Here is a 14,266-nt window from a genome sequence, read left to right on the forward strand (position 1 = left end):
GTGATAAGAGAGCAAACAAATCGCTCCCAGGTGGTGTCAGCTTGGAGGTGACCAGCCTCTGTCTCCTTCCCTGCAGGGCAGTGGCTGGCTAGGAGCAGAATGAATCAGTTGTCTTGTCTGTGCTTTGCCCAGCTGCTGCTTGGGCTATAGGGCCCGTGGCTCAACTCACTGAGCAAAACTGCCCTCTCAAACTGCCTCTACCTCTGGCCAGTCATTAGGTCATCTCCTCAGCAGTGCATCAGGAGAGCTGCTCTCGTTGCTTGTCTCCACACATGGTCCCTGGGCGGTGTCAGCTGCTGCTTCCTGGGAGCAGAGCACATCACTGCTGCTCTCTGTGTTCCAGGGTAGCCACAGGCCACCTGTCCCAGGATCCATCCCCCAGGAGAGGCCCACCTGGGGACTGTCTCACTGGTGTCCTACAGCAGCCTGAATCAAAGGGATCTGTGTTAACACGTGTCAGCCTATTATATTTTATCTGCTAGAGACTCAGGCGCCTGTTGATTAAGATTGACAAGGACAGCAGCATTAGCATGTTCACTGTTGCTGCTCAGTTGCAAATTTCAGGGTAACCAGGGCTGCTTTACATTGTTGCCTGCTACAGGCTGGGACTGGACCAGCTGAGAGTTCTCACATCACTGCCTCCCGGAGAAGCCTGGCGATGGAGTATGTTGGTTGTGCACTGTAGTGCCTCTACTTGGTCATCCCTTGCAGGACTTCCTCCTGAGGTTGGCACCGGCGTAGTGGTGAACTTCCCCAGTATATGGCTGTTCCTTCCATTGCCTGCTCTGTTCCCATTCCCATTTCCTGTGGCTGGCTGCATTGCCCTAGTGGAGATCTGGCAGTGCCGGCCTGCGCAGCCTGGTGGGAGAGGGGATGTGTTTATCACTTTTCCTGGAGATTATCTGTTTAAGCACTCTCTGACAGTTACAATAACAAGGGCAGCGCGTTGTGTTTCCCAGCAAAAGGACACTCGCTGCTGAAAGATGTATAGCACTAATTAGAAATACATAACATCCGGCCACATGGCAGCCTTCTCCCGGCCGCTCCATTTCCTGAGCTCAGACAACTTTGACGACAGTTGGTTTATGTTTTCCATGAATATAATGTTCTCAGAGAAACAAAAATTTCTCCCAGTTACACAAGGTTCCCCCCCCCAAAAAAAACCAGGTAGATTTATGGCTGCGGAAAACTTGGGCTGACAGGGAAGCCAGAACAAACTTTTTAGCTCTAAGCATGAAGTGTAGCTGAGAGCCCAGGTAGGTGGCTCAGAGGGGGCGCTGCTGCAGCTGCTTCTGTCTGATGGAGTCAGTTCTGCAAACTTTTGTAAAGGAAACCGGTTTGTAGGAAGGGAATAATGCTGTTAATACTGGATTTAGAACTCCCACCCTGCTGCAGGAGAGGGACTAGGAGTGGACTGTGAGAGACCTGCTGGAGCTTAGTGTATTTCAGTCTTACACACAAAACTATGTTAAAAGAAAATTACTAAGGTTGCAAAGTCAAGCATTCAAAAGTTAGAATAATGCTAGAATTAAGGTTTCCTGTGTAACCTTAATTCATTGTTCTTGTGCATCTACATTATGGTGCAGTCTTTAATTACATGATCAGATACTATTTTTCCACAAAAAAAACAGGAGTACTTGTGGCACCTTAAAGACTAACAAATTTATTTAAGCATGAGCTTTCGTGAGCTAAAGCTCACTTCTTCCACAGTATCAGAGGGGTAGCCGTGTTAGTCTGGTTCTGTAGAAGCAGCAAAGAATCCTGTGGCACCTTATAGACTAACAGCATGAGCTTTCGTGGGTGAATACCCACTTCTTCGGATGCTTGCATCCGAAGAAGTGGGTATTCACCCACGAAAGCTCATGCTGCAAAACATCTGTTAGTCTATAAGGTGCCACAGGATTCTTTGCTGCTTCTATTTTTCCACAGGATCCCTGCCTGATTCAGTGCACAGTGTGGACGGTGTTCACTGAATGAGAAGTTATTCCATATTTTGTTTTTTTCCTCATTGTTTAGTATGCCCCTGGATTCAAACTGTCCTCTCTTCAAACCCTGCCTTGGATACAGAATTATTAATTTCTGCAGTGGCTTTTCTATGACACTCATCACTACAGTATCTGAGGGCTTCCCAGGCTGTCATTTATCTTCACAACACCCCTGTGAGGTGCAGGGTTGGTATTCTCCCATTTTACGGATAGCGAGCTGAGGAACGCAGATTAAGGTCAAAAGTTTCCACTAATTTTGGGTGCCCAATTTGAGACACCAGGGACCTGATTTTTCAGAGTTCTTAATCCCAACTCTGATGGTTTCAGTTGCAGTTGTGAGTGCTCAGTGTCTTTGCAAATCAGACCCCTAGATCTCATGGTGGGCACCCAGAAAATGGAGAGAACACAATAAGTGGCCACCAGTGACAAGTTTGGTTTCAGTGACTTGCCCACGAGGGTGGCATTCAAGAGCCTTAACCGTGAGACATCTTTTCTCTTCCTTCAATCCCGTCCCTCATTTACTACTCACTTGCTGCCGTCTGTAACAAATATCCTACAGACAACAGCCTCCTTGACTAAACAGCCCCAGTTCAGCCCTGGAGCAGGCCATGCTATGTACTGAGGGAAGCAGAGGGCCTGTGTAAAAGATAGTATGTGATCATGCAGTTAAAGACTTCCATAATCCATGGGCACAAGAAGGCTGAATTAATCTTGCAAAAGCAACTATAAATCTGGCTTTTCCTAACTTTTGCATGCTTGATGTTGCAACCTAAATAATCTTTGAATGTATCTTTTTGTGTAATTTCCTAGGTTTTTAAAAAATGCAAACAAAAACCATTCCATCCTGTGGCATCACATTGACACCCACCTGCTCTTGAGCAGGGTTGGAGCCTTTTGATCCATGGCACAGGCCTTTGCCACTTGAGCTAATGGAGTGAATGATCACAGTAGTAGGTTGTCATCCTCTGTGTGGCCCAACACTAGAGGGAGGTGAGAGAGACTCTGCCAGCAGCTTTCCCAGATGTTTGCTGCCAGCAGAGGTGGGCTTAGATTCAGTAACCTGGGACTTGGTTCTAGGCACTGAAGGGGCGGGTGCTCTGGTAGGCACAGACTCTTCTGTCTATTCTCCCAAGCTTGACTCTTGTCCTGTCCCATTCTCGTCTCTCCTCCACTTACTGTCCCACACCCATTCCCTTTGCCTGCCTCGGGCTTCTCATCTCAGTCCCAGGCTCCTTGCCCAGCCTGGCCTCGTCTCCCCCACAAGATCACTGTCTTAGTCCCAGGCTCCCGCCCCCTCTGCTCCTTGTCTAGCCAATCCAAATCCCCTCCAGCTCCTCATCTGAATGGTTTCTCCCCCCCTCACCTGCCTCTCAGTCCAGTCTCTGGCTCTCCCACCTACCCCCTCCCTGGCTCCTTGTCCCAGGATCTTTGCCCAGCTGGTCCCAGTCTCAGCACACAAGCTGCTTGTCAGATCTCTCTTCCTTCTCACTGTTTCTAGTTTGCCTCTTTGTCCAGTCAGTCCCCAGTCTCCCTCCCTCTCCCCAGCTCCTCCGGTCTCAGTGCACCCCAGCTGGCTCCCAGTCATACCCCCCCATATCCCTCACATGCTTCCAGACCCAGGCTCCTTGTCCAGCGAGTTCTAGCATCCCTTTTCCAGGCGCCTTGCTCAAGACAGTACCAGTCCCCAGCTCCTAATCACAGGTTCTCCCCTCCTCTAATCCCAGGCTCATCAGCCTCCTTGTCGCAATCTACTCCTTTTCTCTGCTCCACCCTTCCCCTGTCCAGCTTTTGTTCCCTCTGCATTCAAGACAGCTTCCTCCTCCACTGCCTGTGTGCCAGCAGGGGGTCACGGAGAGCACACGAGAAACAGGACCCCTGCCCACAGCAATCTTTCCCTGGGGTAAAGCATGCTCTGCTGCTCCATGAGGATGGCGCACAGCATTAGGAGCTAGGAGAGGCTTGAGCATGCTCAGTGAGGATGGAATCTTGGCGAGTTTAGCTGCTAAAACCCAAGTCTCTACTGAATGTGTCTGACCTGTGATAGTTCAGAGGCTCGTAATTTAGCCACATTGGGGCAGATTTTCATGGGGTTGACAAAAGGCTCATCCCTGACTACTCCACTGTCCCCTGCTCCTGCCTGGGGCCACTGGAGCTGTTCAAAGAAAAGGTTGTAAGGAATTTTAGAGGCAAAACAATGTTATTTGTCCCTAGCCTCGTTCTCAGAAATGGCGGAACTGACAAAAAACGCAGCCTGAGGCAGAAGCCCAGCATGGAAAATTTCAGCCCAAACAGGAGAGTTTGGCAAAAATATAAGCAACTGAGAACAGCATTTTATAATGGGAGGGGCTGGGCATTCCTAAAAGTGGTGCTACCAGCCCCACCTGTAATAAAGGCTCAATGGTCAGCTCCCGCAGTCCAGCTGAGGGTCCCGAGGCATGGTGCAGGGGAGAGTCCTCAGAGCCAGGTGCTTGCAGTGCTTTTGGAAGGTGTTCATCAGAATTGGAAGCAGGGTCAGCGTCAGCTGTGTTTCTTCCCTGGGTGCTTAGTGCAAAGGCTGAGAATGGAGTGACTCATGGGCTTGGGGCCAGGTGCTGCTGAGAGTTGCCCATTAATTTTCCTCGGCATCACCAGTTTTGGAAGGAGCATTGGAGCCCAGGCCTTGCTCGGTGTTGGGGGCACGTAGGAGCCACGTTTCTAACCATTTGGGGGCATTTTACTAAATGACGATTCTTTTGTCTGTGGATCCTCTTCCACTTTCCAGAGTTGATTGGTCGGTCCCCTCTTGGGCACATCCTTCCCCTGTCCCATCCAGGTGGGGCTCCACTTCCATATGCTGTGAGAGAGTGCTTTTCTGTCCCTGTGAGGACGTGGCTTTATCTGAATGGAGCCTACTTTGGGATTTAGAGCAAAGAAGCTGAAGTGATTGGAGCCTTAGCTAATGGCAGCTTCAGCTGGTTGGACGCTGTGACTGATACCTGGAAGTGCCCCCTGCACAAAGTATTTGGTGATGCCTGAAGGGTAGGAAACAACATCCCCTGCTTATTAGGCAGCACGGCTGCCTTTGGCGGGACTTTGGCATGGAGGAGTTTAGGGGGAAGCTGCATCTGTGACATTGACAGGATTTATCCTGGAGCCGGCAGGACCTCTGCTGCTTTGGTTTGTACCTGTGCTGGAGGTAGCCCAGCTTGGCTTATACTGATGCCATTCTGACTGCTGGGAACCAGCTAGAAAAGGTGAGGAACAGCAGAGCAGTGGGGTCCCCTTATTTCTACCTGTGCTCCAAGGAAGGAAAGTCTCTGCCTCCAGGGAGTTAAATCATGGTGCACTGTGCGTCCCAGCAGCAGTGCCCATCATGCAGCTCTGAGGGACACCCAGGCTCCGTGGCCTGCAAAGCCCAGCGCATCTGTTTCAGCAACACTTTCTCTAAAGAGAGTTTTCTCTCCGCCAAGGCAGTCAACCGCATTGTGTTGGATGTGTGGGGCCATGCTGGGGTGGTGCAGAGGAGGTTTCTTAACACTCAGCACTCACCCAGCACTTTGCAGCTTCAAAGCACTCTACAACTTCTACCTAATTAACCTCCACTTCCTGGGCACTCTGCGTCTGCTCTGCTCTTCACTTGCTAACTTACCCTGTCCATTTTCCACTGCATGCTAGGCTCCTTTGTTCGAGACATGTCCCCCACAAGCCCCTGTGGCATGCAGCCATGGCATCTTTGCTACGCAGCTGCAGGTCCCCATTGTGACTTCCCCTGTCCCGAGGAAAAGGATGGAAGTGTCTGAGCAGAAAGTTTCCCCTAATTTTCAGAGCTTCCTCTTTGTTCTAGAATCAAACCTCTAGGGCTGTGACACTGGGGAGCAGGGGTGTTGATGTAAGGGCAGGGTTCTTGAGCAGCCCCACGCACCCCTCTCCCTGCAGAGCTGGGCTGGCTGGATTGCTCTGGGGCTGGGGGAGGTGGGGAGTTTCCTGTCCTTGGCCTGCTTAGGAGCTCCAGTGTATGAATTCTCAGGGCCACATGGGTCCTGTTTACTTGTCATGCTGAGAAGACATTGGCCCATTGTAGCTGAGCTGGAAGTGAAGGGGAAACAACCCTTCAATTCATGTGTGTAATGCTCCCTGATTCCTCCTTATGCTGACACCATGAGCCACCTCGTCTCCTGCACCAGGGCTCAGCTCCAGGCAGGCAGTCGCCTGACTCCATGTAAATCAGGCATTAGTCTGTGTGTACATGTGAGCAGGGCCAGCTCCAGGCACAAGCCCGGCAAGCAGCTGCTTGGGGCGGCACGTCCGGCTCTTCGGCGGCGGGTCCCTCACTCCCTCTCGAAGCAAAGGACCAGCCGCCAAATTGCCACTGAAGCGGCAGTGGTAGAGCTGCAGATCGCGGTCACGGATTTTTTTTTTTTTCCTTCTTTTTGCTGCTTGAGGCAGCAAAACCCCTGGAGCCGGCCCTGCATGTGGGTGTGCCTGGTTCCTGACAGAGCCCAGCCTGCTGTGCTAAGCTGGAGTGAGCTGGGGCAGGGAGGGCCCTACTGTTCGCCTGGAGTGGCTCGGCTGCACACTCCCTTCTCTCTGTCTCTCTGGAGCTAACGCCGGGCTCTGTAATGTTACCATTTAGTTCCCAACATATCTGTGTTGGTTCCATGTGTCATGGATTCACAGTCTCTGTGCTACAGCCCGGTTTGTAACCCCCTTCAGTGGGGCAGACTCCCAAGGAGTCCCACTCGTTCTTCAGGATAGCCCATGCAGCCTCACCGCCTTCTGGACTTAGCTGCCTGATGCACACTGGGAGCTCTGCCCAGCGACTCCAACTGAGAAAGACACCTAGTGGGAGACCTGTCCATGCTGCAGGGACTAATGCTCCCCGGGCCTGTATTTGCCGTGACACCCAAACAACATTTTCAGAACACAGTGGGGTTTATTAGTCGGCTGGAACACAGCATTGGAAGGCCTCAGGTTAGCAGAGAGAAATGAAGGTTAAAACATGGTCCATTCTGGTTAAGCCAGCACAAGTCACCAGCCAAACTGTCATGAACTCCATTTCAGGCTTGGTCTCTCTCTGACCTCCTTAGTGAGTCCTAGGAGAGAGAGCAGCCAGCTTCCTCCAGAAGGTTAGCCCATGCTGGTCACGGCTCTGTCCTTTGTTCTCAAGCTGGGGTCTGTGCTCAGCTTCCCTGCTGAAAGGCAGGCAGAAAATCTCCCTGCCCTTAGTGGTGTTTACTAGGTGTCAGTGTTTGGTCATTGTCGCTTTTGCATTGGCTCTTTGGGATTCTGCATTGACATAGGTCGCTTTCAGCAGGTTCCAGCCAGTTCCTTAAGGACCCTACTCACTGTGGCCCAGACAGCAAGGCATCATCCACACCTCATGTCCTGCGCTGCCCCAAGAGCAGATTTAACACTTTTTCCTCCACTGGGTAACAATGCAAAGTACAGAAATTGAGGCACATACAGGCCTCATAAAAATGTTACAGAAACTTCCCATTTTGCCACAACATGTATTTTATTGTGGTGCATTTTCAGGGGGAGGACAACTAAGCACTTATCTGCACCTGTTGGGAAGAAAGCCACATACCCCAGGATCTGAAAGATGCAAAGATAATTACTCTTTATCAAAATAAAGGCGACAGAGCAGACTTCAACAACTATTGCGGGACATCTCTGCTCAGCGTGGTCGGCCAGGTACTTGGAAGCGTCCTGCTGAAGACTCCCAAGTCCTTGCTAAGAGAGGCCACCCTGAGAGCCAGTGTGGCTTCAGAGCTGAGTGCTCCACAGCTGATGTCCTTCACGTTGCTCTTGGTGCCAGAAAAAAGCTGTGAAGAACAGGCACCTCTCTACGTAGCATTCATTGACCTACGAAAGGCCTTTGACTCAGTTAGCAGGAATGGCATCTATAAGATCTGGTTGAAAATTGGCTGTCCACAAAAGGTGCTCTCCCTATTCAAGGAGTTCCACAAGGAAATGAACATAACCATCCAGTATGAAAATGAAACAGCATCCGAGTTTTAGTATTGATACTGGTATCAAGCAAGGCTGCATCTTCGCACCCACCAGCTTTGGCATCATCTTCTCTAGTCTTCTTAAGTACGCCTTTGGAAATGATCTATCTGGCATACCAACTGAATGGAGGCAGGATGGCAGATTGTTCAACATCAGACAATTTCAAAGCAGAAGGCATATTATCAAGCTTACTGTTCGGGATCTGCTTTTTGCAGACAACGCCACATTCATCTCTCATTCACCTGATGACCTGCAGGTCATGAAGAACAAGTTCTTTGATGCATGCACCAAGTTTGGCACGGTAATCGGTATCAAGAAAACAGTTGTCATGTCACAAGGAACCAACATTCCACCTAAAATCTATGTCAATGACAACATTCTGGATAACATGGTTCACTTCTGCTATCTCAGCTCAGTTCTCATCAGCTCACTTAACCTCGATAAGGAACTTGATGCTAGAATTGGGAAAGCTTCTGTCACTTTTGGCAAACTTACCTCACGTGTTTGGAACAACAAGTTGCTAACCCTGAACACAAAGGTGTCTGTTTATCAGGCTTGTGTGATCCGTACCCCCCTCTATGGTTGTGAAAGCTGAGTCACGTACTCCAAGCAGGAGTGGAGATTGAACAGCTTCCACCTCCGTTGTCTCAAAAAAAATCCTTGGAGTTACTTGGGACCAATGGATCTCTAACAGTGAGATCCTTGAGAGCACTGGCCTGCAGACTACACTGGACGCTGTCTGGGACATGTGGAGTGTGTGCCTCAAGATCATCTGCCAAAGGCTGTGAGCTGTGGTCAACTCAAGAACCCCCCACATCACAAAGGAAGGCCAAAGCTCTGCTACAGCCACGAGGTCAAGCAAGGTCTCAAGAAATTCAGAATTCCCACTGGCAGCTGAGAGAACCCTTACCACAACTGCTCAGTCTGGAGAAGTTGCGTCAAGGCTGATGCATTCACGGCAGAGAGCTTTCAGAGAGCCCAGGCTGAGGCCCGCAGGCAAGCCAGGAAGCAGAATGTGCTCCAACCTCCTTCTGGTGAATGGACCTGTAGCCACTGTGGGACGTCTGCCACTCATGCATCGGGCTCTTTTCCCATACCATTGCTAAGCACCACTGACAGACTGACTCTGCTGCGTCTCCTTTCATCTGTCAAGATGTTGGACAGTGGGAGGATAGCTGTTTGTCTTTGGGGGCACTGCATCCTAGCGGCTATAGGTTTATGATCCTACCCACTGCAGCCTTCTGGCGTTTGCAGAGCATCTCCTTCACTGTGAAGGCCAGCCTTGGCTAGCCCAGTGCTTGTTTTCAGGATGGTATAAGAACTTGCATTAGATGATGGTGGTGTGGTTCCAGGAGGGGGGCATGGGGTGTGAGTGTAAAGCTGCCCAGAGCCCCTAGGGCATTGGCCCAGAAATACCATCTTGAGGGCTGTGTGTTGGACTGCCCACAGCTTTTCAAAGGGTCATTTCCTTTGTCTTGAATATATTCATCTCTTAGGTTTATATAGTGCCTTCCAGCCGGGAGGATCCCAAAGTGCTTTTGGGGCTGTACATCTCCTGGATGGTCAGCTTAGGACAGGAAGTGAAGGAGAATCTAGTATCTGATTGAAACTTGGGGATGAGTTCCAGGGAAGCGGAATGTAGTTTCTTGAACTGGACTATGGCCAGGACATTGGGGCTCTCACTCTTATTGTGGGAAAGGTTTCATGAGAGTGAGCGTTAATGTCCCAGAGTGGTCACATCCTCCGATTTTATGTTTCTCCAAAAGCTGGCACCCCTTGCTGTCATGCTGGGGCAAGGTTCAGCACAGCCTGGCAGATAAGAGCGCTCCCTACTGAACCGCCAGCCTCCATTGAGTGGTGGTCTCCCATCCAGGTACTAAACTCGTTAGCATCGACTTAGAACGTGATGTGACAATATCAAGGTTTCAGGCCTTCCTCTCAATTTGTTCTCATTTTCTTGATTTTACTTACCCCTCTTCCCACTTCTCTGAAATTCCTCTGAAAATCCACAGAGTCTGCGCCCTCCCTGGCCTCGTCCTTTCCCTGATCTCTGCAGGAATGGGGTCTGTGTGTCTGTGGGTTAGGGCTCCTGCGCCTAGCTGAGATCTGCAGCCTGCTATGGCTTTGGAAGTTCAGCTTAATGTCCCTTCTCTTTTTCTGATGCATTATTATGCATTTTTAGTTAGTCAGTCAGTCATGGGGAACATGTCTGTGTTCAGAGGGCAGATGGGGAGAGGAGCCTCTGGTCTCTGCTGTGGCCGACCCAGCTGGCATGGGCACCGCCTGGTATCTGCGTTGGATGTTTGCGGTAGCTGTAACACAAGCCTGGTCTGGCTTGTTCCAGGTTCTTCCATGGTGCTTTGCATCACTTCTTCCTTGGTGCTGAGAGAGGCGGGTGGGCTCTGCAGCTGGGACTGAGTGAGCCAGCGGCGTGCTAAGGCAGTGGGGCTATTGCAGCGTGACTGGCCTGACCTTAAGCATGGAGCCATGCAGAAAAATAAAATGGCCTTCACCGTCCTCCTCCTCTCTCCCTCTGGACAGGGTCCTCACCTCCCCTGCTGCTGAGTCTGGCCCCTGCCCAAACAGCTTCATGGTCTGTGCCCTCTCTACACTTTCTCACTGGAGTGTGAAGCCACCAGAAGGGGCAGAGAAATAATTATGAGGGCACATGTTGCCAGTAATGAATTGCTAAAATGCCTGTTCCCCAGCTGCGCCCTGCCATGACTGACTAGATTGGAGAGTGGGGCAGCGTCTGCCTTGCCCTGCCAAGTGTAACCCTTGCCCGGCCAGCTCCCTGCCACTCTCACAGCCTCAGAAGTGGGTTCTGACTGGCCACAGATGCACTGGTGGGATTTGCTCTGCCCTGAGGCAGCTCTGTTGGGAAGAGTTATGGTCATGTGGCATCTACTTGAGTAACAGCTTAAGCCCTCTTGAGGAGCTGTTGTGTGACTTGTGAACTACTGGGAGGAGCCCTGTGCTCAGTGCTGAGGTGAACATGCCAGCAGGGGTGGAGATGAAACATGCAGCTAATTATCCTTTTAGCACTTGGGAATTCTCCCCTCATTTGCAGGAGGAATTAAGAACTCTGAGAGAGTGGCAGCTTCTGAGCCCTGAGTGCTGGCTTAGCCATGATGGCTCCGCAGGCAGGGCTTTGAGGCACCCAGTGGGAAGTGGCTGCCAGGAGCTTGGGGTCTCTGCCTTGCCACTTCCCTGTTTGGAGCCATGCCGATTCCTCCTCTCCTACCGGGGGAGCGGGGGGTGTTGGCTTGGGGGAAAGGAGCATGCTGGGTGCTTGGCTTTCCCCCTGGAGTCTCCCCCAGCCCATGCACTAGGATGAAAAGGGCAGGAATTGTCCCTGGCTCTCAGAGTGGGTTCAGGGTGAGGGGCCTGCTGTCCCCACCATAAGCTGATGTTCTCTGCTTGTCTCCTCAGAGTGCCTCTCGGAGGACTGTCGCTCAGTGCTCCAGGAACAGGCCACGGCGCTGGGACTCTGCATGTTCGCCCTGCTGGTGAGGCGCTGCACCAGCTTACTGAAGGAGTCTGTCCGAGGTAAGGGAGCTGTCTGCCCAGTGCTAGGTAGTGCTGGTAGCCTGCCTAACAACACTATGCTGCAGTGTCACGCTAGCCCATGTCCTCCCTGCCCTAGCCCAGCCCTGCTTCCCAGGCCTGGCTCACTTCCTGCTCCATCACACACCACTTGTCTCTTGAGGCCTCTAGGTTTTGTCCTAGTTTTCAGACCATGCCTCCCTCCTCCATCCCTGGAGTCTCTCCCCCTTTGACTCCAGGCAGTTCCAGGACTTCACTGTGGGGCTGCCCGAGCTGGAGAGCCCGCGATGTAAGCTGGGGGAGAGACTCCATGACCCTTAGTCTTTTCACCCATCCTGCTACTTGACAGGCTTTCTGATGCCTCCAGGCGACTCCTGGAAGTCAGGATTCCTGGGTTCTGTTCCTGGCTCTGCCATTGACTCGCTGAATGGGCTTGAGCAGGTCACGACCACCCTGTAAAATGGGGTGATGCTGCATCCCGTCCTTCCCTTGGGCCAGTCGCTGCGTCTGGGGTGCGTTAGGGGGGATGCAGCACACTCTGCATCTCTGGAATCAGGCACTCAGTGGCCTTCGCATGCACGCACGCACACACCCAGGAGGGAGGGACTCAGCCAGCCTTCCCCAGGAATGGGGGACTGCAGCGGCCCTGGCCCAGCTTTGTGGTTTGTCTCTGCAGCTTGGCCCCAGGAAGCAGAGCAGGACGAGGAGGATGATATCAAGGTCTCCGCTTTGCCCCAGGATCTGAAGGAGCTCCTCCCCAGCGTGAAAGTCTGGTCAGACTGGATGCTCGGCCACTCGGACACCTGGAACCCCCCTCCCACCTCCCTTGAGCTGCCCAAACAGTATGTGATCTCCTCCTGCTCTTCCAACACGTGCCCATCACTGCGGTCTCCTTGCCGGTGCCCCTCACGGAGGTGGTGCGCTCTGTCCTCCCAGCACCACTGCCTGAGCGGAGGGTATCGCTCACTGCCCTGTGCTGTGCAGGGGATGTTTCCATGGTGCTGACAGTGTCCTGTGCATGGAGAAAGATGTTAGTGACAGAGGGCTCTTCCTTAGCAGCGAGAGCTGGTGTATGTGGCTCAGGGTGGTGGCAGGCATGCCAAGGGCACAGCATTAACCCTTGTGACTAGCTCCCCTTCGTTCCCTAGTGTGTCAGGGAAGGTTCGGCCGGATTTCTAGCTTACACATGGGATCTCTCTCTTCATTTCCTGGGGTGCATCTCCCCAGGCCCTTTGCCAGCCAGCCAGCTGTTTGTCTGTGAGAGTGGAGCCGGCTCCCAGCTCGCTGCTTGAATTCTCCTCACCTGTGAGAAGGGGCTGGGCAAACTGCATTCAGCCTGGGCCAAGCCTTGAGCAGCCTTGCTGTGCTTGAAAGCAATTTCCTCTGCCCCAGCCATTCACAAAGGGTTAATTTGCTAAGCTGGCTGATTCCAGAACATTAGTCCATAATGCGGACTAGGCAATTTGCATATTTTTGGACAGAAAATCATGTGAAGGGGCCAAGTATGGAGTATGCGAAGCAGCGTCTGAGCATGCTCCATAACTGCTTTCCCGCAGGATTTTCCATCTGCCTCCGGTACTCTGGATCCAGAGCCTGAAATCACGTCTTATTGTTAATCCAAAGGAGCCAGAACCCAGGGTGATGGGAAGGCGCATTAAGAGTAATCCAGCAAAGTGGCTTAACCATTAATGGGTCCCTGCTCCAATGCATCAGGTCCAGTCCCGCTCTCCTGTTTTATTGCCTCCATTCCAGTTCTTTTTCATTTGGCTGAGGAAATGGAAATCTCACACAGGAAGTGCTGGGCCTCATTTTGTGGAGATGGAGTCTGTTTTCTGTTTGTCGGCTGCTCGATGTGGGACCGTTGCCTGCTCATGTGAACTGTTGCCCATCTTTGGGCAGGAACTCAAACTCGGAGCTGTCATGTGAGCATGCTTGCACCAATCCGGAGCCCCTTTGCGCTGCCTGTGCAGGGAGCTGCTGAGCCGTCGGCAACGGGCTTGCTTCGAGATGGAATTTCTGATTGGGTTCATGCAGCCAGCGCTCATCATGTTCCAGGGAGGAGCCACCTCCTCCCTTGTTCAGGGTGCGACTGAGATCTGCTTCAGCTGTCTCCGGCTGCCGGGAACCCGGTCTGGCTCCCTGACGGGGTTAGGAGCAGGTGCAGGCTCCCCCTTTCCCATCAAGACGGGAGAAGGTGAGGGTTACAACCCAGCCCTTATCAGAGACTGTGGCCCATAGTTCCTTCAAGTGCCAAGGAGCAGCTGAAGATGCAGGTCCTGGGTGGTAGGAGGTAGCTGGGCATGAGCCACAATGTACTTTGAGCGCCTGCTCTGCTCAGAGCTCCAGAGTTGGGGAGTCAGCGAGCTTCACCATTTGGTGACGGCTCAGGAGGCCCAGTCATTTCCCCTGCCTTGGTCTCCTCATGCAGTACCTGGGCCTGCCCCTCCTCCCACTGTTGAGATCCTTTCCCTGCAGTGACTAGAGCCCGTTCTTCCCCATTGCCCACTGGCTGACGGGCCCCTCAGACATGGTGAGCTGTAGTTCACATGGCAATTCTCTGGTTTATTTTTGGGGTGCTCCAAGATGTTCTTTTAGCACAAGAGTTCTTTGCCTGTTTGCCACCACTCTTGTGTACTCTGTGTGAGGGAGGCCATGACCGCGCTGTAGCGGTCTGAGCAGCTGAGAAATGGAACCCCCTGCTGGAGATGAACCTCTCCAGCAAGAAGAAGAACCAGCTCCGCCCT

The 14,266-nt window shown here is 52.2% G+C and overlaps 1 protein-coding gene across 10 annotated transcripts in view; it reads left to right on the forward strand.

The window, feature by feature from the left end:
* Window positions 1-14,266, forward strand: part of SMG6 (SMG6 nonsense mediated mRNA decay factor) — a 142,590-nt gene that overhangs the window by 65,787 nt on the left and 62,537 nt on the right. For all 10 annotated transcript variants that reach the window (XM_039508330.1, XM_039508326.1, XM_039508335.1 and 7 more), the window contains exons 11-12: window positions 11,409-11,525; window positions 12,199-12,364. In XM_039508330.1, the coding sequence (XP_039364264.1) occupies window positions 11,409-11,525; window positions 12,199-12,364 (283 nt within the window). The remainder of the gene's footprint in view (window positions 1-11,408; window positions 11,526-12,198; window positions 12,365-14,266) is intronic.

This window comes from Mauremys reevesii, linkage group 20 (assembly GCF_016161935.1).
Source record: "Mauremys reevesii isolate NIE-2019 linkage group 20, ASM1616193v1, whole genome shotgun sequence".
NCBI lineage: Eukaryota > Metazoa > Chordata > Testudines > Geoemydidae > Mauremys > Mauremys reevesii.